Raw genomic sequence first — 24,100 nt, 5'->3', positions numbered from 1 at the left:
GAAGCTTAAGAGAGGACAGCAGGCATACTCATTAAGGTATTTATTTTGGAGTATATATAAGTATGCTCTGCCTGGACTCAGGGGCCATGCACAACACACAAATAGAGAAATGCAAGTTGCAAGGCAACAATTTGACACAAATCAGTTAGAAAATCATCTTTCCCTGAAGCTGGTTGATCTATTTATTCTGAATAATGGGCCTGATTCTCCACTGCACTTTGTGTAATCATTTAAACCAGTGCAAAATGAGTGCAAAGTCAATCTGAAATGCAACCACATCAAAATAGTTGCATTTTACATCCAACAGACCAGGGGTCGGCAACCTATGGCACGCGTGCCAAACACAGCACACGAGCCAATTTTTAATGGCACGCTGCTGTCTGCCGGACCCAGGCAGACAGCAGCGTGCCACTAAAAATCCTGCCCGGCCCACTCTTTCCGCCCCCTGCCCACCGCTCTCTCCTTGCAGGGCAGGCAAGCTCCCCCCTCCCTCCGCCTCTTCCCCCAGTGTGCTGGGTTCCTGCCCCTCCTTCTCTCCCTCCCTGCGGCCAATCAGCTGATGGCCCTTGCTACGGAGAGGGAGAGGTAAAAGCGGGGGAGAGGTAAAAGCAGAGCCGCAGTGCGCTCTCTGCTCCAGGGACCTTGGGGAAGCGGGGTGGAATCAGGGTATATCCCCTCCAGCCCCCTGCCGTGAGCTGCTCAGGGCAGGGGGCTGGGAGCACCCCCATGACCCCAGCCCACCCCCCCAGCCCTCTGCCCTGACCCCTGCACCCCCCCACACACCCCAATCCAGTGCTCTGACCTCTGCACCCCCCCCCACAACCCCAGCCCTGACTCCGGCACCCCCCACACATACCCAGCTTCCGCACACCCCATGCCCTGACTCTTGCACCCCCCACATCTGCACTCCCACCCTGAGCCCCAAACGGGAGCTCCTGCACCCCACCCCCCACATTCCCACCTGCACCCCTCGCACCAAATGGGAGCTGCCCAAGTAAGCGCTCCGCACCCAAATCTCCTGCCCCAACCCTGAGCCCCCTCCTTCATTCTAGCTCCTGACCAGACCCTACACCCCAACCCTCAGCCTGCTCCTTCACCCCCAGCCCTGTGCTCAGTGCACTCCCACCCTCAGCTCAGTGCAGAGAGAGAGGAAGAGAATGGGCTAGAACCAGGGAGAAGGCAGGTACCCACTCTATGTGGGCAGGGCCAGGACTCCAGACTGGCAGCGGGCTGAGCGGGGCCGGCAGCCGGGACCCTGGCTGGCAGGAGCCGGCAGACGGAACCCCAGACTGGCAGCGGGCTGAGTGTCAGCAGGCTGAGCCGCTCAATCCACTGCCAGTCTGGGGTCCCGGCCACCGGCCCCGCTCAGCCCGCTGCCGGTCTGGGGACCCAGCCGCCGGCCCCTTGCCAGCCCCTTGCTCAGCCCACTGACAGCCTAGGTGAATGGAACCCCAGGCCGGCAACAGGCTGGGCGGGCCGGCGGTGTAAGATCAGCATTTTAATTTAATTTTAAATGAAGCTTCTTAAACATTTTGAAAACCTTGTTTACATACAGCAATAGTTTAGTTATATAATATATAGACTTATAGAGAGAGACCTTCTAAAAAATTTTAAAATGTATTATTGGCATGCAAAACCTTAATTTAAAGTGAATAAATGAAGACTCAGCACACCACTTCTGACAGGTTGCTGACCCCTGCAATAGACGCTGGTGTAAATGACTATCCAAGGTGAAGGGCAATGGAGAATCAGGCCCAATTCTTGTTGCAAACATAGCAACAGAGCTTGTACAACATTTTATTTTTCCATGAGAAAATGTCATTTCATTGAAACTGAAATTTCTCATAGGAATGTGTCGATTTTGAGGAAATTTAGTTGGGAGAGGGAGGGGGGAGTTGAAAAGAAGCATGTCAATAAGACCCAAACATAATGGTCAACATGTTCAGAATGGAGCATCTTGATTTTTCATTTTGAAAGACTCTTCATCTAGCTCTGAATTACTACAGAGAATTACTTCCCAGGTATCTGGCTGGTGGGTCTTGCCCACATGCTCAGGGTCTAACTGATCACCATATTTGGGATTGGGAAGGAATTTTCCCTTGTGTCAGATTGACAGAGACCCTGGATGGTATGGGCGGCACTGCAACCACCCCTTCGGGGAGGCTAGTCCCCCCAGCCCCGCCTCTTCCACCCGAGGCCCCGCTCCTTCCACCACCTCGTTCACGAGAACCACTCCCCTCCCATCCACTGCAGCTGGAGGAGCCCCGGCCAAACTGGCCCAAGCCCCGGGCTACACCAGCCGGCCCCAAGCGCTGGACCGACCCCCAGCCATGCCAGTTGGCCCCAAACCACCTCAGCCATGCCAGCCAGCCCCAAGCGGCCTCAGGTTGCCAGCCAGCCCTGAGCCACCCACTGGTCTGGGCTGCCTGCTGGTCAGCAACCAAGTCCCAGCTCCAGGGCGCTGGCCGGAGATGGGCCTCCCCTGGCTTTGGGTGAGAGGGAGGGGCCTCGGGACAGAGCATGGGCAGGGCCACGGGCTGGGTTAGAGGAGATTTAGCTCTCTCTGGCCTTTGATAACTGACACCCATGCAGGGAGAGTTTTGCCTTCCTCTGCAGCATGGGACATGGGTCATTTGCAGGTTTAAACTAGTGCAAATGATGGATTCTCGGTAACATCCAGTCTTTAAACCATGATTTGAGGACTTCAGCAACTCAGCCAGAGGTTAGGTGTCTATTATAGGCGTGGGTGAGTGAGGTTCTGTGGCCTGCAACATGCACGTCAGACTAGATGATCACAATGGTCCCTTCTGATCTTAAAGTCTATGAGTCTATTAAAATAAAATAAAAAAGTCAAAATCCAGACAAAATGTTTCAACTGTCCCAAAATGATTTTTTGGTCAAAAATTTCATTTCATGGGAAATTTTTGAAATTCTTTGTTTTTGTTTTGATTCGGAGCAGAACAAATTGGAAATTCCAATTTCCACATGGCTCTATGCATTTCTTGGTTAGCAAATCATTTGTGAACCAAACCTGGTTTCTGTTGATGCTTATTACTTGTAGTATTAGTTTTGGCCAATAATTTACAGCCTGTTAGGTGCTATTTGGTATTTGTGCTGTATGATTGGTTACCTAAATCATGGGCTATTGTGCTTCTCTTCCCTGATTGGGTAAGTGAGTTTTTAAAAAGGAGAATAATGAATAGTGAGTAAGATGTTTTGCTATGAATTGTGATAACATTAGTGAAATTTTTGAGATTTGTGAACATTGTCATGAATGTTCAGCAGTATCTGAATATTCATATATGATACATAATATGAACCCATGAATTGTACTGAGCTGGCCCTGGTGTTTTTATTTGCATAAATATTTGTAAATTGGGTTTTCTGTTAACCATGCAACCAGCTCCACTCTCCTGGCTGCTACTACCTGAGCATCCAGGGAGGAGGTAAGCACCAGAAAAATGAATTCGCAGCAAGCAAACCTCTATAACAAAGGAAGAGAGACCCCTTCTGTCCAAGCAGGTGAAATGAAGTGGTTGTGGTGTTTGATTATGAATCAGGAGTTCATCAAAATATGCCAAGTATTTTTGCTGGAAATTTTGAAAACTTTTTTTTTCATTTTTATCAAATTTTCCTAGGAAAATTTTTCCATTTTTTCCCTACAAAACACCAATACCCCCAAAACGTTGAGTGTTCAAAAAAACCCCTTTTGGTTAAAAAAAAAGATTTTTGGTTTTTAACTTTTAAACAGGAGCAGATTTACATGAAACAAACTTGTGCGGTGGCACAGGGCCCCCAACGACAGGGGCCCCCCCAAAATACAGGACAAATATTTGACAACCTGCCCCCAAGTCCTGGCCAGCGGCGCAGCAGGGCTCAGGCAGGCAGGCTGACTGCATGTGGTGGCCAGTGGCTCCGTGCTGCTCCCAGAGGCGGCTGGCTGCTGGCAGGTCTCTGCATGCCCCTGGTGGTGGGGGGAAGGCAGTTCCGTGCACTGTCCCCGCCCCCGGCAGCACACGGAGACCCACTGCCCCCCTCGCTCCAAGGGGTGCGCAGAGACATGCCAGCAGCAGGGCTAAGGTGGCTACCTGCCCGCTCTGCCTCCCTCCCTCCGCACTGCTTTTCTCCCAGAAGCGGCCGGCATGTCCCTGCGGCCCGTGGGGGGGGGAGTGTATGTGTGTCTCCGTGCACTGCATCCACCCCAAGTGCCAACTCCGCAGCCCCTATTGGCCAGGAACTGCAGCCAATGGGAGCTGCAGGGGCGGCATCTGTGGGCAGCGGCACACGGAGACTCCGTGCCCTCCCACCCCCTGCCTAGGAGCCGCTGCCGGAAGCATGTGTGTGCCGGTCACTTTGGGAGCTACCCCCCCTCCCACACGCCAACCCTCTGCCCCAGCCCAGAGCCTGCACCCCACACCCAAACTTGCTCCCAGAGCCCGCCCCCCCACATCCCTCTCCTGCACCCCAACCTCCTGCCCTAATCAAGTTACCTCACTTTATTTTCATTTATTTCCCAGTACTTATAATACAGGAGGAGAATGAAGAAAAAAAGAATGAAAAACGGGGGTGGGGGTGGAGATAAGCGAGAATGTTCTTTTTCTTGGCTGGGTCCCGAGGGGGGAGCCCCAAAAATGAAGCTGCGCACAGGGCCCCACTAACTCTAAATCCGCCACTGCTTTTAAAGAAAGGAAAATTCCACCAAAAATGATTTTTTTTCTGTGAAAATTTTCATTTTTCCAGAAGCTGCATTTCATTGAAATTACATTTCTACAGAAAAATTCTAAGCAGTTCTAGGAAGCATGTACATTCATTCAATATCCTAAGGGCAGGAGGGGTATTCGTTGCACAGCTGCATAACCATCTGATGGGTAAACTCAAAGACCGAACCCTTTAAAATGCCTTTTCCAGTCTCCGACTTTGTCTACAACAGAGGTGGGGAAACTACATTCTGTGGGCCACATCTGGCCCGCGGGACTCTCCTGCCCGGCCACTGAGCTCTGGGCCCGGGAGGCTAGCCCCTGGCCCCTCCCCTGCTGTTCCCCCTCCCCCACAGCCTCAGCTCACTGAGCTGCTGGAGCCATACTCTGGGCAGGAGGGCTGCGAGCTCCTGGGGCAGTGCAGCTGCAGAGCCCGGCCTGACCCGGAGCACGGCTGGCTCCGGCCAGGGGGCGTGGCTGTAGCGCCGCCAGCCACCGGTGCTCCAGGTAGCGCGGTAAGGGGGCAGGGAGCAGGAGGGGTTGAATAGAGGGCAGGGGAGTTCGGGGTAGTGGTCAGAGGGTGGAGGTGTGGATGAGCGTCGGGGCGGTCAGAGGGCGGGGAACAGGAGGGTTTGGGGGCAGGGGTCCTGGGGGGCAGTCAGGAAGGGGGGGTTGGATGGGGTGGCGGAGGGCAGTCAGGGGCGGGGGAACTGGGGTGGTCAGGGGACAGGGAGTAGGGGGGGTGGATGGGGCAGGGGTCCCAGGGGGACCGTCAGGGAACAGGGGGGTTAGATGGGGCAGGAGTCTGGGGGGGGCATCGGGGGCAAGAAGCAGGGGGGGCATAGGGGGCGGGAGCCAGGCCACACCTGACTGTTAGGGGAGGCACAGCCTCCCATAACCGGCCCTCCATACAATTTCCAAAACCCAATGCGGCCCTCAGGCCAAAAAGTTTGCCCGCCCCTGGTCTATAACATGGAAATGTGACAGGCTAGCCTAGCCCAAACCCCAAAGGGTTAATGCAGCAGCCAGTTAGCCCTGACCTCTAGAGGCAGCAGAAGGGGGAACAGCTGAGTGTGAGCTAGAGTCCTGCCCAGGTCTGTGTGACTTGTGGTTGTAACTGCTGTGTGTGTTTTGTGACTGCTGTTCTGTTCTCTTTGGACTCTTCATAAATTCCCATAAAGGTGTCCCCGGAGAAAAGGGACTGAATGCTGTTTCCCTGATTTATTTTAGGGCTAGAAAAACAGCGCGCCAGCCCCCAGGGGGTTAATCCCGAACAACTATTGCTGATTAACTCCATGTGTGGAAGCCCTTACTCCAGAATATAAATCCCTTATTATGAATTAGCTTAATCTATTTTAATCCACTTAGTAAATAAGACTCTCTTACTTCAGAATATGAGCAGCCACTCATGGAGTTAATCAGGAATAGTTAATTTGCTTTAAAGTCACATCCAACTCTTTTCTGGATTAACTTCCACATGTAGCCAAGCCCTAAATCCTGCTTTGTGGTGAGGTGGGTATTGCTGTCTGGTACTTTCCCAGCAGTCAGATATAGTGCCTCATACTTGGTGTGGTACTGGCAACAAGATTAGCAAACGCCCTTTTGAGCAGTGTCAGCAGGGGACAATGGTCCATGGCAGGCTCCAGTTTTAGAGGGGAGATGTATTTAGCTAACTGTCTCACTTGCTCAAATGGAAATACAACCTCTTTGTGGTTCCCTAAGGCATCTATCACTGCTGCATGCAGAAATGCTACTTTATATGAAAACACAGGCTTTCATATTTTCTAGTCGTTCGGCCGGTCTGACCCAATCAAAACCAGGAAATTCAGAGCTAGGGCTCCTCAAATTACCCCACGGCACCCAGACATTGCAGGGCTGCACTTCTGAAACCAAATGACACTGCCCTCTAGCTCACTTTCCCCCTACCCTGTTGCATTGTTTCAGTGCTCTGGCTTCCTTCTGTGGAACCCCATGACAACTTACCTCTGGTCTCATGAGGAGCAGGGGATGCCTTTGCGACAGCAGTGACTGTGTGTCTATATCTCTGTGACCACGAGCTACCTGAAGGGAGATCTTCTGCATCTCCCAAGCTGCTTCCCAGCAGCCATCTTACCTCAAAACAGGAGCAAAGAGAAGAGAATGCATGAGGCAAAAAGTTTCAAACCTGTTTCCCGGTCCTCTTCCTGGATTGTATCTTGCTCCCATTGAGAAGAGACCTAGATAATCCACCCGTGCTGTTGGTCCTTTTTATCTGGCTCTGCGTGATCGAAATTGTGAAGCCAGCCAAACAGTTTGTATTTTGAAAACAAATAACATTCAAGAGGGATATTTTAGTGAAAACTTGTTCTGCCCATTAGGATGATTGGAAAGGTTTAGACAAATACTCCTAGCAAATGGCAGCATTGCCGATATCAAAAGATTTTATTTGGTAAACAAGGGGAATTGTGCCAAAGGAATCTCTCTCCACCGCCTACTGTGTCTTCCCTCCAAGTGCTGAAGGAGTCCTCTTAGCTGGCTTTGCTGCTCATGAGCAGTCCTTTCATACGCGGGCAGCTTTTGTCTGACTAGTTCCATGCTCACCTTTATTTCATCCTATAGGTACCTGTAAAAATGCCTAATATAGCAGTCACTAACTGTGCTATCCAGGTGCATGTACACCTCTGAGTACAGTAGAGTGCCAGCCACCAATTATACAGAGCTAGTACAGTACACCCATGAGAATCCGGCAATGTACCAAACACCGATTGTAAAGTACACCTCTGCTGCTCCAGTAGTGAGTGTACTAGACCCCAGTTATTCACCTGTACAGAGTCATTAATGCCACACCTTCAGATAGGGTTGTACAAGAAGATTTGCACCGAAAGCAAAGCTCTGGTGACTTCGAGTATTTTGTGGGCAGTTAGGGAGAAGACGAATGTGTGGGTGGAGTGTGCATGAAAGAGAAGCTGCATTTGGCATGTGTATTTTAGTGACTGTATCATAAGCAACAAGGGATTTTGAAATAAACATTTCAGTACTGCTCACATACAGGCTTCAGAGATCGGCATGTCCTTATACTTGAAGATGGCATCAGTAGGACAGAGACAGCTTTTCCCAGTGAATAGAAACACCAGCTTCATAAATATTAGCAATGTCCTTTCTCCTCTTGTGATCTGGGCCCACTGCTTAATTTATGCCACACCTTTCATTCCCTGCAGTACCCAACTCTATTCATATTTTCCATGCCCCACTATTGCCTCTTTCCAGTCTTTCCTCACTGCAGCTAGTCTCTCATAATGCCCAGAGGGGAGGTAGCATGGTCCAGTAGATTAAGACAAAGGACTGGCAGTCTGGAGACTGGGTTTCTATGGCTATGTCACTAGCTTTGTTCTGTGCTTGGGCATGCCACATACAGCCTGATTCAAAATCACCGAACAGCCAAGCTGATATGGGGAAAAACAGGGATACCAAGAGAGCAAGTATAAAGAGAAGGCTGTAAGGGTGAAAGAACAAAGACCAGCAGGATGCCCTCCACCCACCCAAGAGAGGATGAGAAGGAGGAAGATTACCATCCTAGGATGGAAGATGGATGCAGGTCATTCTCTGAAGGATGACTGTGAAACGTGCCCTGTCATGTGATCTAACCAATAGCCCAGTGCATGGACCCTCCTGTGCATGGCACACTTTTTTGGCCAATCACTGGTTTGACTGTCGTTCCTCTCCGGAGAGGTTTTGTTTATGTTGAATTGGACACTTTAGGGAGGGGGCCTTTTTGCATTCTTGGTTGTGGGTGGCTTAATTTAATGTTTGTTTTTTAATTTGTCATGTGTCCCGGTGCCCCATCAATGGGCTTATTAACATTGTTCCATAAAGATGACTGTGTATGAAATAAATAATGGTTTCTTATTATGTAAGAAGTGAAAGGTGCAGGCTGGTGAATTTCTCCCACCAGCAAAAGCTTCCCCAGCCCCTTCCTTCCCCTCCAACTCTGAAGTAAATAGAAAACAAAAAGGATCACAAGCTGGTCCTAACCCCTTCCCCCTGTAAATGGCAGGTTTGGAATCCAGCAGTAATTGCAAGCAGTTTCCCCCTGAACAGCAAGTGGTTTTATTCCACAGATAAAGGGCCAATGGAGCTATGATAATTCATACCTACTAAGGAGCTAGCTCAAAGTGTTCACACATGTACATCTCTGTCTTAGGCTCCAGGGAAGCAGGTAGATGAAGAGCTCAAGAGATGTAGAGACTGAATCCCTGTTTCATTGGCTCTATGACAAGAGCAATAAAAGAACTTAAAAAAGAAACCCACAACAAAACATCATGTGACTTAGGGGTACTCAGCTGACCGAGACGGTAAACACAACCCGAGGAAAGGTCACCAAAATTGGCCGGTTCAAATGACATGTTTATTTTCAGATCCATCTTTTAAAGTTGTTCTCTATTGACACCATAAACTCATTCAATTCCCCATTCTGGGACACTTTTGAGTGGAGAAGCGGCCAGTACCAACTTGACCAATGCAAGAGAAGACAGGATATTGCCTGTTTGATAGATGGAGTTGTCTTGGTTGAGATACTTGGGTCCACTGTTTTTAAAACAAATGGATAAGACTGAGTTTTCTAAATTTTTTGTTTTTGTTCTAGTTTGTGAGGCTGTAACACCAAAATGACAAGCAGTCATTGCAGTTAAAATGCAGTCGTACGGTGCATGTCTCAGGATATAGCTACACTTCAGGCTGGGGGTATAATTCCCAGCTAGAGGAGATACACCTACAATAGCTCTGATTCAGCTACCATGCTAAAAATAGTGGAGCTGCACTGGCGCGAGGGTCTAGCCACCCTGAGTACGTATGCATCCGCGATGCTAGGCACATACTTGGAGCAGTTAGCCCCTCCTGCTGCTCATGCCCCTGAGGCTATACGCTATTTTTAGCACGTTAGCTTAATCAGAGCTAGTGTGGGTATGTCTCCTCAAGCTGGGACTCAAACCCCCAGTTTGAAGTATAGACATACCTTAAAATGTATGTTCAGTAGAGAGCCAATACCAGTCTATTTCAGTCTCATGATAGTTTACTTATGATACCAAAACTACACCAGGAAAAAGCCATGGTGAGTAGCACTGTGCCTATTACTGATATTTTTTTCAGCTCACTGGCAATTCCAAGAAAATCAAGGAAAAAAATATTTCAGGTTGACCCAAAACCAAAAATTTGCAAAGTTCTTGGGGAATAAAAAAGTTAAAAAAAAAAAAATGTTTGAAGCAGGAGGTCACTTAGTTAATTACGTACCCAGGAGATCTCCGCATTAGCTCCGGGTAAAAAATTTTCATTCAAAAAATTTTCAGCAAAAAATGCCCCTCATATGATTAGTTCCTAGCCAGGCATTTTAAGGTAAAGGTTGTGTCAGTTAAGGTCAAATACTCTGTTAATGTGTGTAACTATAAGGTGTGGTTCTATAGACAATGCTTACAGAAAATATACTTGGAATATATACAGAGTTGGGAGTGTCACTGAACAAATTGCTTAATCCCCTCTGTCTCAGTTTCCCCATTTGTAAAACAGGGGCTATGTCTACACGGCAGTAAAACACCATTGGCTGGCCTGTGTCAGCTGACTAGTCACTAGTGCTCACAGGGGTCAGACTGCAAGTCTATAAAACTCCAGCCAGCACTGCAATTTTATAGCCCCACAGCCCAAGCCAGCTGACGCGGGCCAGCCAAGGTGGGTTTTGCAAGGTAGACAGACCCCGGGATACCAATTACATCACAGTAACATTGTGAGAATTAAAAAGCACTATACCCTATAAGTGAGTATACGTTAGTATTCAGAAATTTGGATAACACTATTCCACTCACTCCTCAGGGGGCATGGATCAGCATTCACGTCCCACTCCCCGAAAGTACCCAGCCTAGGCTGGGGAAGCTAATGATCCAACCAGTGGACCAAATTGGGTGATGAATGCACCTGAGGCACCTTGCACATATGCTAAGACGACTTCTCACTCATCTCTTGCAGTGAATTATGGTCCAATCTGGAGATCTGAGCCTGGCAAAACAACCACCCAATGTGTCATAAATGACCATATCTGCAGAGGAGATGCATAGTGGCATTGCAACATGGAGCACTGAAGGCTGGACTGAGGGGAAAGCTTGCTTCTATCCATGCAGCATTAGCCAGTCACCTTCAATGAGCTCTTTCTAATACACTGTGATTGTAGGCATATTCTTAATATTTGTGATTCTGTTCATAATAAATTGTAAACCTGCAATATTGATTTATAATATTTGTAAATCTGCATTTATAATTCTTCTATTTGATGTAATTGTAAATCTGCAATATTGATTTACAATTCTGTATTAAAGCTTGCAAACCGTACCTTGCAAACCGCTCAATTGGCTCTGCTTTCTCTAAATTGATACTTTCTCTCACTTGTTATTAAGATGGACGCTTGTAAAACTAAAACCGCTCATATTGACTCTAAATTGATACTTTCTCACTTGTTATTAAGATTGACGCTTGTAAAACTAAACCGCTCAAATTGACTCTGAATTGATACTTTCTCACTTGTTATTAAGATTGACGCTTGTAAAACTAAACGGCTTAATTGATTCAGCTTTCTCTGTATTGACGCTTTCCATTGATTGTAATTGAGATTGATGCTTATAAATGTAAACCAATCAATTAACGTTACTTTCTCAAATGGTTATGTTCAATTGGCTTTACTTTGCAAACGGATACTTTGTGATGGAGACTGAAATGCTTTTTAACTAACTTCACTTTATGTTCAATTGGCTCTACTTTGCAAACAGATACTTTGTGATGGAGATTGACATGCTTTTTTGTAACACCCGTGAAGAGCTGCGAATTGGAGCGGCGCTCATAGAAATGTCACATAGAGACTCCCACCCTCTATAGTTTGGATCAGGAATGTTAAAAAACGGGGAGTCTCAAATAAATAACACCTTTGTATGATAAAAGAAAGTCAATACCGAAGGAATGTTAAGAGACAGGGAGTCTCAAATAAAATAACAATACTTGGTGAAATGAGAAATGTGTTTTTTTAAAGTAAGGAATGTATGTGAATGAATCGTGGGTTTTGAATACTCAGGGAAGTGCCAGACTAGGAATTTAACATCAATTGGCCGAAGAAGACGCCAGGTGGAGACAACCAGAGAACCCCACCGGAGGGCAAACTGGGATCCACCCGACCAATTCAAAGGATGAAGAAAGCTGATGAGACCTGACAGCCATCCTGGAGCAGTCATGACTAACAATATGACAAAGCAAATTCCATGGACTGGCATAGGAAGAAATTCCTATAAAAATGGACACTAAGGACTGAGAACTTTAGAGTCTCCAGTTCTGCCACTACCCTTCAGGAGCATCGGATGCGCATCTGACATGGACTCGGCTCCACGCTCGTGTACAGGTTACCTGGCCAGTACTCTGTCACGAGCAACTTCTAGGCTGGTAACTATAACCCCTATGCAGAACTGGTATGAATGAATGAATGAATGAATGAATGAAAAAATATATATATTATATATATATATAGAGAGAGAGAGTTAAGTAAGGAATAAGTAACAATACGACAGTGTGAGTTTTATATTTCTTTTTATTATACTTACAATAAATGTGGCATTTTGCCTTGTCCCTTTAATAAGATCCTGCTGGTTTTTATTTTATTGGTATGACATGATTCATGTTCAAATCGAACTGTGTGTACATGTGTATATATACAATTAAACATAGGTGATTATGCTGTTACAGTCTGAGTATGAAAATGTTACTTTGTTACTAAATTTTTAAATAATTTAGGAAAAAATTAGCTGCACATGTCATCGCTGACAAATCTGTTTGGGTGGAAATTGTTGTCTAAAGAATAAGGGACCAGTGCTTCATGTAACATTTGTATCTGTACTTGCTTAATACCCAGATGAAAAGAGCTTAAACATCAAGAACAGAAAAATTATAAACATCCTCTTTTTAAATGTGGACAAAAAAGTTTACTAAACCGGATACAATTCTTGTGTTCATGGTTTCTCCACAGCCACTCTTTCATAAGGCACATTGGCATTAAAACAATATTATCAGTACTGTTTAACAGCTGGAGATAATAGAAAGAGTTTGACACTCTACAAACCAACACAAACATTTTTTCTATAGTAAGGCAAAATAGAGAGACTGACGAAGTACAACCCGCCGTATACAAACTGCTATACAAATTGGTAAATTAGTACAGCTTTTTGGTGAAAAGAAAGATGTTCAAACACCAGGTCTCTTCTCTCTTTTGAGGCATAGTTTATGTTAACAAGTTACATGTGCAGAATGCAGTCAGACTAGATCACTTAATGGCTCTCCCCAGCTATCTAAATTCTTCTAACCTTGATTTCTGGTAAATGTTGTAGATCATCAGGTCAGTATCAAAACATCCATTTTGCAAATAGTTCATGGTAAAAAAAAAAAAAGCTATTTGGTTCATAGTTCAGTACAGTTCAAAACCTTTTTGTTAAACATAAAACATTTTTGTAAAGTGGGAAGATCTACTTCCTAATGAGAAATATTTGGCTACTTGAGGTTTTGTTTACTTAAATTTATCCCAAAATTTGAAAAGGGTAGTGATAAACCTTGTCATTTCCACTTAGGAAAACGTGGCTTTGATTTGTTGTGTGATACAAAATTCCAAAAGATGAGTCCAATGAACCAAGAAGCTGGTAAGCCTTTCAGTCTCCACAATGAAGCTTTAGCTACCTTTGACCATTTCCCAGCCCATATTCCCCCCATAGAAGTTTTTCTTCCTAAAGCTAGGAGTTAGCTAATTAAAAAAAAGAGAGAGATAATTTTGGCAGTAAATCTACTTAATACAAGCCTCTTAAATGCACTAACATTTTATATACCCCCAGTTTAGAGAGGCAGGCATCTGTCTGACATTATCTATAGAATATGAAGTGCAAAGATACTAACCACATCATGTCATTAAACAGTATATCTTTGTTTTAAAGAGCAGTTATTTTACCTGACTCCAGGCCCAGTTTTCTATTATTTAATGGCATCAAAAGTATAACAGAGTCAAAAAATTAGTTTCCTGCTCAGGCTGGAGTTTGATTGGAACAGAGAACTGTTCACAGTGTATAAAGTAAAGCACATGCATAATGCCTTGTCTACACTTTAAAGTTTTGCTACTTTAACTATGCCAATGTATTGAAGGTGGCAAAACTCCCCTAGTGTGGATTCAAGTATACCATTATAAAAGCATTTATACCAGTATAGCATATTCTATACTGATATAAAAGGGCCTTACACCAGAATATCTGTGTCTACAGTAGGGCATAACTAGATCAGTATAAGAAAATGACCCCCCTCATGATACCTCACATAGATATGCCAGTAAAACCTTTTAAGTGCAGGTTCTCCCACAGTAGTTAATCCACCTCCCAAAGAGGCAGTAGCTAGCGCTGTCTACACGGGGGATTCGCTCAGCTTGACTATGTCACTCAGGGATGTGGATTTTTCAAACTTCTGAGCTGAGTCGACCTAACTTTTTAGAGTAGACCTGGCCTTCGTCATCATTTCATTGCCTCTCCAAAAGCAGAGAGAAAAAAGCTCTAGGAAATGCATTGAAAGGAACAAGCCTACATTGCCTGAGAGGATTCACTCGATGACCTAATGCAGGGGTAGTCAGTAGGTGGACCACAGGCCAAATCCAGACCACCAGACGCTCTTGAACAGACCCCAAAATCTTTTTACTTAGTGTTATTTATTTATTTATTCTAATTATTTTCTTGGAGTCTGGACCTCGACTATACCTTGACAAAAAATAATTGACTACCCCTGACCTAAGGGATCTTTTCTTGCTTTAAATTTCTATGGTCTTTTTCTAGCACTAAAAACAATGGAGATCTAGGATCCAAGGCAACCAGAATTCACAGTGGAGTTCAGCACAAGTGAAAGGCAAAAGGATTTTTACTGAATCATAGTCCTTGGGTTCCAAACCCTTTTAGAGGTACCTTGCCACCTGTGATGTCTTGATTGAGCATGTTAGACTCACCAGCGTCATATGATGAGTTTTAAACGGTTTGTTAGTAACTCAGACAGCAGCAACAAGTAGATATGGAGGCACCACTGGACGCTTTGGAAGGCTTGGAGTATAACTTTCCATTAGTTGCTGAAACCTGACAGAGAGTGCAGGAGAAATGAAAGCCCAGCAGTCTAGGCTGGTAGAGTTGAGGATACAGAATTATACACAAATAAATAAGCCTGAAAACAAACAAACCCTACTGTACATAGCACGTATGTAATGAGACACAGTGACCCACAGCAACTACTCGGGACCCTGCATTGTTCCTACACTGACTGTGAAATAAGGCACAGCGCTATGCACACATGGAGAAGCCAATTTCATAATAGCCCCCATAATAAAGACACTTATGATCTGATTTTCCTGGGTAACATATTATTTGTGATAGTCTACAAAATTTCTCAAATCCTTATGCTGCCGTGTGAGGGTACAAAGCGTTCCCTCTGATCTAAAGATAGGGAGAAATTATGAATAATGGTATGTTTAGAGCTTTGAACTCCCAAACACCCAATAATTTCCTCCCCCTTTTCTTCAGGTGTCATTCATTTCTTCTTTTAAACTCTTCATCTGGCTGCTTTGGATCACAGTATCAAAAGATTTAGCATTGAAAATAAGAATGTAAGAATGGCCATAATGGGTCAGACCAAAGGTCCATCTAGCCCAGTATCCTGTCTACCAACAGTGGCAAATGCCAGGTGCCCCAGAGGGAATGAACAGAACAGGTCATTATCAAGTGCCAGCTTCTGGCAAACAAGGTAAAAGCCATATCTCCAAAGACAATGGGTCTCCTATTCACAGTCAGTCATATGCTATGTCTTTTTACAATAAAAGATGGGAAACAAATGCCAGAATGGCTTACGGCCCACATCTTGCAATGAATTAGAAAAAAAAATGGACGGAGCTGCAGTGATTTACAGGGAAATTATTCCACTGGGGGTCATTACAAAGCACAAGACCAGGGTTAACGATGTGGCCATAAATCCAGGATTAAAATTAGTGCCATGTAACTCACTGCAGTACATTTGTCTTTGTTATTAATGAGTAGATTTTATTAATAAGTAGACTGTTTGAGTTTCAAAACATTTTAAACAACTAAAGCATTTATTAGTGCAATACCTACATTAAGAGTAATTGAAACTGCTATAAATAGCAGCTCTAAGTAAAAGCAGAGATTAAGTCTCTTGGCAGGTATATAACTGAGACTATGTGAATATTAATTTCCATAATGCCATATCATTAAAATTAATTAATGTGCTAATGATCTCATAATCCATCATTCATATTGATGATTGCTGTATTAAGGATTTCTGGTATCAGAGTACTAAATTCTCAGCGGGTGTAGCTCAGCCTTGCTCTGTTCAAATGAATATAGGCCAATTCACACCAAATGAGGATCTGACCCAGAGTTCTGGAGGTATTATTTACAATTATTGCTACAATCTGGAGTGGAGTATGCATTCCAATATGCTAACTCAAATGATTTCCTCTTTTCTTTTATGTATCACTAAAGTACTAAAAGTCCAACATATACACACACACACACACACATATATATATAACTGGACTTTAGTGCATTAGACCTTCTTCCTCATCAGTAGTGCAACAAGTACAGTAAATACCCTGGTAATTGTGTTTCACATAACATGTGAAATGGTAAACTCTAATCTTTATTTAGTGCCCATGTACATTTAAAGGTATTATTTGTAGTGTTCTAGTTCTCTACCTTTTTTGACATTTATCTATGAACACCTCTGAGTGGGGCTGTGTGTATTAATATACAACCTGCACATAAGCTATGGCACTCAGGACACTTTTGTATTACACAGAATTGTTCAGAAGGGTATTTTTCTGCTTAGCTGTTGTTTTTTGTTTTGTCTCTAATGGTATTTGGGTATACCAAGAGGAAAAAACCCATTGTTGTCCATGTAGAAGAATAGCACTTATTGTGTCCAAATAATATGCATTTTAGCTGAACATAAATTAGTTCTGTGTCTTAATCACGCTGCATTAACAGCTCTAAACTGTATTTCCTGAGGGTTTTTATGGTTCTGTTATGAAAGTGAATATGGAACAGCTTTGAACAAGTGTTCTGCAATTTTGTGGGAAGCCCACACTTACTAGGAAGTGAAAGTATAGCAAAGGACAATGTTTCTCCAATATCAGTCTGTTCTCCTGAAATATGTTGCTAATCAGTATTTAAAACTAAAACAGTTTAACGTTTAACAGTTTAATGGGGGGAGGGGGAGGAATAAAATCAATGTTCCAGTCGCACTTTATGGTCCCGTGAACAATCATAATGAAAGCAATTCAGCCAAGACACTGCGTTGGCTGATACTCAGCTCATTCATTTCATTTACTCTCATGCTTAGTTCTTCCTCTAGTGCTTAACCTCTACATTTCTCAATATATGCTGGTTTTTTCTTCCTACAATATGTGAACATGCAGAGCCCCCTGCTGGAATGTACAGGCTTTTACACTTAGACATAGTCCTGTCAGTCTCAAGTCTTCAAGTGTCATTGTGCATACGATAAAATTGTTGTCTCTTGACATTAGCCTAAATGTTGTGAGTTATAGAAGCACGCTTAGGTACTAAGCACTCTGGAGGCTTAACATTTTCCTACTGATGTTCAGACAAGACCTACTGTTTCTTGTTGCAAAACTGATGCTTTATACTGCCAAGGAAGTTTTTCCTGGAGCTTTATGAAAAACTGACTTGAGGAGAGCGTGGCCATGGAAACTACGGTGGGACAGCAGGATCTAGTCAATTGCAATTTCTTATCTAAACAGCCACAGGCTCAAGCCTTTAGAACAGATGAATTTTGGTTGTATTTCCCTCTCTCAAAGTTGTGCAGGATTGTAAACTTTGTGGGAAGATCACAAATTGTATTCTACTTAAATCCTCTGAAAAAAGGAACTTGCTTAGTGTAGTTTATTTTGGAATGCATTTTTGTACTCTTAGCATTATAAAATAATTATAATCTAATGTTTCATGTATTCCTGAACTTACCTATAGCATTCTATGTTCTGGTCAATCAAGTACATTTCTGTGAAAAAATATTTTTTTTTAAAAAAAAACTTTAAACAGTTCTAAAGCTCTTAACTCAGGAACCTGAAAAATCCTCATCCGCTCACACCTTGTCTAAATGCCTGTATGCTACTGCAGAAGATTTGAGGATTCTGAGTTCCAGCATTGCCAAGTTTTGTGAGTCTATCACAAGTCTTGTGATATTTGGTGTTTTCTTAAAGCTCCTGCTCTTAGAGTCAAGTCATTACACGATCGTCTCACTTTCATGTTAAAAAAAAGAAGTTTCAACCCCTCATGGTTGCAGAGAAAAGTTTGAAAATATGGTCCAAGTATAAACTAGCAGCTCAGAAACCAGAAGACAAAATGTATTTTTATTTAACCTCCTAATTTTTAAGCCAATGTCATGATTTTTTTTTTTTTTAAAGGCATGACTCTCGATTTTTGAATGTCTGGAGTTGGCGATCCTGCGTGTAAACAGAACTCAGCTGAAGATCTGTTAACTGGTTTCCATTTCTTTTGTATTAACCCTTCCCTGTTACATAAACACAGTTACTTTGCATGTGTGAAGGACAAGTTACTCATTTCTACTGAACAGTACATGAAGTTTTCATTAAAGTTGCAAAATTAGGGATTGGATGGATAATTTAAAAGGCCTTCTTCGTTTCTGCTTCCAATATTGTGGTAGCTATTTTGGTCTCAGGCTATTAGAGAGACAAGGTAAAGAAAAGCTGGGGTGGCTTGTCTCTCACCAATAGAAGTTGGGTCAATAAAAGATATTACCTCACCCACCTTTTCAATTTCTAACGTATATGATTCAATCTGCATGACACACAATATTGACTGCAGTCCTTTACTGAAAATAATAGATTAGGTCTAATTCCTATGATTCTGTAGTATAGCATGCTATTGCTCTTAAGTGCTAGGCAAATAACTGAATATAAGCAAATAATTAAATACAAGCATGAGTCTGGCTACACTTAGCCTGCCTTACAGCTTCCAATCTATAATCCATTCCTGGTACTGTACTCTAAAAATCATTAAATAAAAATCTGTCAAGATTGTCCAAAGGAACTCAACATAAAAAGACAAATTTTCCCAACAAATATACAACCATGTGTGTAAATAAGAAAACCATTGCTCCAATCCTTATCTACTAGGTAAGAATAATAGGTGGCAAGGTCAGAGAGTAGGTGGCAAGGCATCTTTGATTAGAAGTGGTTATGAGGAGTTACTTATTAAAAGCATTTCATTCTGAACTGCCTGTATAATATATACCCAACCCATGCAAGCTAGAAAGGCATCAAGTTGTATTTCTGAAAACGCTTAAACTCTGTGCAATCAGAGGTGTAATCAAAGGCGTATGAACCTACAGAAAGAAAAGGAGAACTTGTGGCACCTTAGAGACTAACCAATTTATTTGAGCATAAGCTTTCGTGAGCTACAGCTCACTTCATCGGACCACTGCATCCGATGAAGTGAGCTGTAGCTCACGAAAGCTTGTGCTCAAATAAATTGGTTAGTCTCTAAGGTGCCACAAGTACTCCTTTTCTTTTTGCGAATACAGACTAACACGGCTGTTACTCTGAAACCTGAACCTACAGAGTACATGCTCTGCAGATCCCTCTGATAACAGCAATAGAATGTGACAGTGAGATAAATTGTAATGCTTTCCCATTAGGGATGAAAACTCACACCCTCAGGGTCATGCACTCAGCCTGAACTCAAACAAATCAAGGCAGCAAGTCTCAGAGCCTGAGTCTATAGACTTGGGCTTGTGCTAAAACACTAAAAATAGCTATGTAGACGTTCCAGCTCAGGCTGGAGCTTGGGCTCTGAAATCCGAGGCAAGGGGGTTCCAGAGCCTGAGCTCCAGCCCAAACTCGAACATCTATACTGCTGGTTTTAGCACCATAGTGTGAGCCCAAATCTGCACACCTGGGCTCTGAGACTTGTTGCCTTGATTTCAAATCACTCCGATTCCTGAAGTTCTTTCAGTACCTGACCTGCTGCATATGTAACATGCACAAGTCACATACATCCAGGAATCTACTTGTCACTTCCTTTTTCTCAGAGTGAAATTGTAACTCTTTGTGAAAGTCAGGCCCAGGTCCTCATCCAGCAGAAAACTCTCTCCACTGTCATGTCAGAGAACAACCCAACAGAGCTGGGTATCTGTTCCCGCTCACTCATTCCTTGGTCAGCACAAGGACTGAGTGATATGAAGGCAGCATGCCCAGTCCGGGAACTGGGGAGGAAAAGCGTAGTTGCCTCAAACTATTCACTAAGGGGAAGTACTGACAGCTGTCAAAGGAAGTTCAATCCAGAAAGATGGTGGCAGTAATAAGGGCATCAGGGGTGCAGATCTAAATGTTGGGTTATTATTAGGATATGGAGAGCCGAACAAGGAATACACAGGAGGATCATGAAAAACATTGGTTTACCAAGTTAATCATGATCACATTGAGGATGCCTATATTCAGCACTACTTACCTAATCACCCTATCCAGTTGGGCAAGATTAAAGCACACTATGTGCTCTACACTACAGTTTTTGAACAATACCCCTGTACTTTGGTGCTTTTTACCTGTGTGAGAGCACGCACATTACATATACATCCACAATTTTCCCCCCTGATCCTACCCATTGTTGTTACCTTTCCAGCACCCATTTTGCTTATGTGCAGCCAATGCAAAGTCCACAGCCTGGTGCACACTGTGGAAGAGGAGGTTCTGTTCCTCTTTTTTAAAGTATTCTCCCCGGTGCAGGGAACTCCTCACAGAGGCATTGCACTGGGCCAGCAGCACTTGGATGCCTATCTCCCCATAATCTTTGCAGATCTCTTTAAGCGTGTGGATCCCGGCTGTGTCCAAGAACTGTATTGCGCAGCAGTCAATCACTAGGGTGTGAAACACCAATGGCTCAGTGACAAGCTGCACTGCAACATCCACCTGGCTGCCACCAGAATTCACCATTTTCTCTTTAAGCATTCGCTTTGCTGCCCTTTTCTTGGCTGCATTCACCCCGGCTGGGTTGACTCCAGTCCGCTTATACAGCATGGATTTAAAGCATTCTTTGTTGATATAGTAGAGAGGTGCTTCGAAACGGAAAACCACAATGCCTGGCTTAGTCTTCAGGTTTTTGTAGGCAGACAGGGATTCATACATTTCAGTCTCTACCACCCAGCCAAGCAATGGTGCCTCTGGTCTCTGAGTCCTCACAATGACGCACAGCATTGAGAAGCAGACACCAATCAGCAGGCCAATTTCAGTACTTAGCAGTGCCGAAGCGACCATCGTGACTAACCAGATCACTGTGTCCACCTTGCTCAGATGCCACATTTTGGGCAGATCCCTGAACTTCTGCAGGGCTCCTCTGAGGTTCACAATGGTTATGACCCCTAGGACACATTTCTGAAGGGAGTAGAAGAGAGGTGCAATCAAAAGCAGAACTAATAGGAGGACCAATGCAGTCACCACCCCGGAGATCTGAGTTCTGCAGCCCGTTGACTCTTTGACAAGAGTCTTGGCAAGAGCTGCACTAGTTGTGAAGCAGTGGAAGAAAGAGGGAATAATGTTGCAAAAGCCAATGGCGTACATTTCCTGATTGGCCTTAACTGTGTAACCATGCTTCTTGGCGAACATCTCTGAGAGGGACACAGTGATAGCGAAGCCAATAATGGCTATGGCAACAGCATCCATCGCCACACTAGAAATCAGATCCCATTTGGGTGGCTGGGGTGGCAGGAACCCAGTTGGAATGTGTCCAGCAACACTGGAGCCATAATTCTCCTTCAGCTTCCCAAAATGAGATGCCAGCGTAGCTGCCACAACCACGACCAGTTCAATGGGTATGGGGGCCTTGAGCCTGGATTTAAAGTGATCATTCAGCTCTTTGGTTGGGATAAGGACAAGGAGACACAAGAAGCTGGTGATGAGGTCGCAGATGTTGGTCTTGTGGATGTTTTTGAAGATGTTTATCCAAGTGGTTATGAGGGAGCCAGTGCCATTGCTGCGTGGAATGTCCAGGCCCAGAAGATACTTCACTTGGGACGTTAGGATAGTAAAGGAGGCACCTGTCACAAATCCGCCGAGTAAGGAATCAGAGAGGTACACTGAGACAAAGCCCACCTGAAAGAAGCCCATAGCAACCTAAAGGAATCAACCACACACAACAGATTAGAGTACAAATCTTAGCATTACGGAATTTAGCAGGAAAGTTAGATAACATAGGTAATACGGCACAATATGTCACTTTGCAGGATATTGCACCATCTGATGAGTGAAGAGAAATGCAAGCCAGAATCCCTACCCACTCAAAATGCATCAGCCTTAAATGGGATGCATAATTGCTAATCAGGCATTGGCTTTCAGACAAGTCTTCGTTTTTTTAACTCATTTTTATATTTTTGTTCATTGTTTCTTTCAACTCTCAGTAACAGCTTACAGCAAGGATAAGAGGGGAAGCACAGGAAAAAAGCTTTTTTACATTTTTGGTAAATTTTGTTGCTTCTCCCCCAAATTTTTGAAATCCCCTTGCCTTTAGGCGTTACAGAAGCCCAGCACCAATGCCCTAGTCTCTCTTGCATTTCTCCTCGTAGCCTGCAATAAGTTATCACCCCAGTCAAATACCAGCTTGCTCTTTTCACTAACAACTAACCCATGGCATGTCTAATTCAGCAAAAGAGTACAGAAACTCCCACTATGCCCAGGTTACACAAGTAAAAGCAAATTTTTAAATGTATATTTTTTTATTCATATTTATGAATTCTGGTTCCAATTAAATCTTCAGTGCTGTCTACAGTTGCTCATGATGGAAAGGGCTGGACAGATGTACAGATTCCTGCAGTCCCCTGTATTTACACAGCCACAGTGGTAGTGGCTAAGTGTCCCTGCTTCCCCATTTAACTTTCTGTAAGTTAAACACAGGCCTCCCTTACAACCAAGTTCAGTTATTTCTCCCTTTGAACCCTGCACTAAAAGCCCTTTTCACTGGCCAAACTGGCCTTTTCCCTGCTGTCATCTTAGAAACTGCCATGCCAGGATCCCACAAGCTGCCAGCTATGGTACTTTTACACCTCTTGGCTCAAACAAACTAGTCCCACTTGGTCACACGTGTCATCAGCTAGCGGTGGCAACACAAATAAAATACAGGCATAGCTGAAAACTGGTCTAACGCATAAGAACTGCATACATTTACTGAGAAGAAGGATGGTCTTGAGGTTAGACACTGGACTGGGACTCGAGAGCTGAGTTCAGTTCCTGACTCTACCACTGACTCCACCACTGACTCCCTGTGTAACCCTGGAAAAGTCACTTGACTCCTCCTTCAGTTTCTTGTCTATAAAATGAGGATAACAATACTTCCTCTCCCTCACTCTTTATCTCTCTTGTGTACTTAGACTGCAAGCAACCTTGGGGCAGAGCTTGTCTTTTACTATGTGTCTGTATACAATAGAACCTCAGAGTTGCAAACACCAGAGTTACAAACTGATCAGTCAACCATACACCTCATTTGGAACCGGAAGTACACAATCCGGCAGCAGCAGAGACCAAAACAAAAAAAAAAGCAAATACAATATAATACTGAGTTTAAACGTAAACTACTAAAAAATAAAGAGAAAGTTTTAAACAAAGATTTGACAAACTGTTTCTGTACTCGTTTCATTTACATTAAGATGGTTAAATGCAGCATTTTCTTCTGCATAGTACAGTTTCAAAGCTGTATTAAGTCAATGTTCAGTTATAAAATTTTGAAAGCAATTTGAAAGAATTTTGAAAGAAAGAATAATGTTTTGTTCAGAGTTACGAACAACCTCCATTCCTGAGGTGTTCGTAACTCTGAGGTTCTACTGTAGTTCCTAGCACAAAGGGACCCTGTTCTTGGTTGGGGCTTTGAAAAGCAAACATAACATAAGTAATATTTTAGTTTAAGTGAGGTTCTATTGGCTGGTAACCAGAGAGACCCCAGGCAAAACACAGCTAATTGCTGTTCTATGTACAACATCTAAATCAGGTAAAGTAACTTGACTTGTTTATGTAAAGAAGCTAGAGAGTGTGTTTTGCCAAATACCAAACAGCAATCCACAACTCCACAACCCCACTGCCTCACAGAAACCCAACCCACCACCACCACTCTATCTCAATTACTCAACACTGCCAGGTAGTACAAGATGACGTCTTAGGTTTTATATCAAGAGGATTGTCTAGAATGTCATAAAAATGTTTTCTTTTTCTCTCCCCCACGTTCTGTTAGATGCTACATTTGTGGGCACTCCAGAAATGAGGGTGTATGATTTTGGATGTATGCCTTCCTCTACAATGCTAT

At 43.8% G+C, this 24,100-nt stretch overlaps 1 protein-coding gene and 1 long non-coding RNA gene across 4 annotated transcripts in view; one reads left to right on the top strand and one right to left on the bottom strand.

Annotated features, from left to right (window-relative positions):
* The first annotated feature begins 10,059 nt into the window (after positions 1-10,059).
* Positions 10,060-23,530, top strand: LOC122466843. Its single transcript, XR_006292732.1, has 3 exons — positions 10,060-10,070; positions 17,305-17,314; positions 23,398-23,530. It is a non-coding gene; the product is annotated as an uncharacterized LOC122466843 (long non-coding RNA).
* Positions 14,456-24,100, bottom strand: part of SLC26A2 (solute carrier family 26 member 2) — a 35,236-nt gene continuing 25,591 nt past the window's right edge. For 2 of the 3 annotated variants that reach the window (XM_043552988.1, XM_007057263.4), the window contains exon 3: positions 19,266-21,924. In XM_043552988.1, the coding sequence (XP_043408923.1) occupies positions 20,413-21,924 (1,512 nt within the window). In that variant the 3' untranslated portion in view covers positions 19,266-20,412. Of the gene's footprint in view, positions 21,925-24,100 lie in introns of all 3 variants that reach the window. The other variant, XR_006292728.1, reaches the window with a different exon arrangement.

This window comes from Chelonia mydas, chromosome 8 (genome assembly GCF_015237465.2).
Source record: "Chelonia mydas isolate rCheMyd1 chromosome 8, rCheMyd1.pri.v2, whole genome shotgun sequence".
Taxonomy (NCBI): domain Eukaryota; kingdom Metazoa; phylum Chordata; order Testudines; family Cheloniidae; genus Chelonia; species Chelonia mydas.
This window is presented reverse-complemented; position numbering and strand designations above follow the sequence as displayed.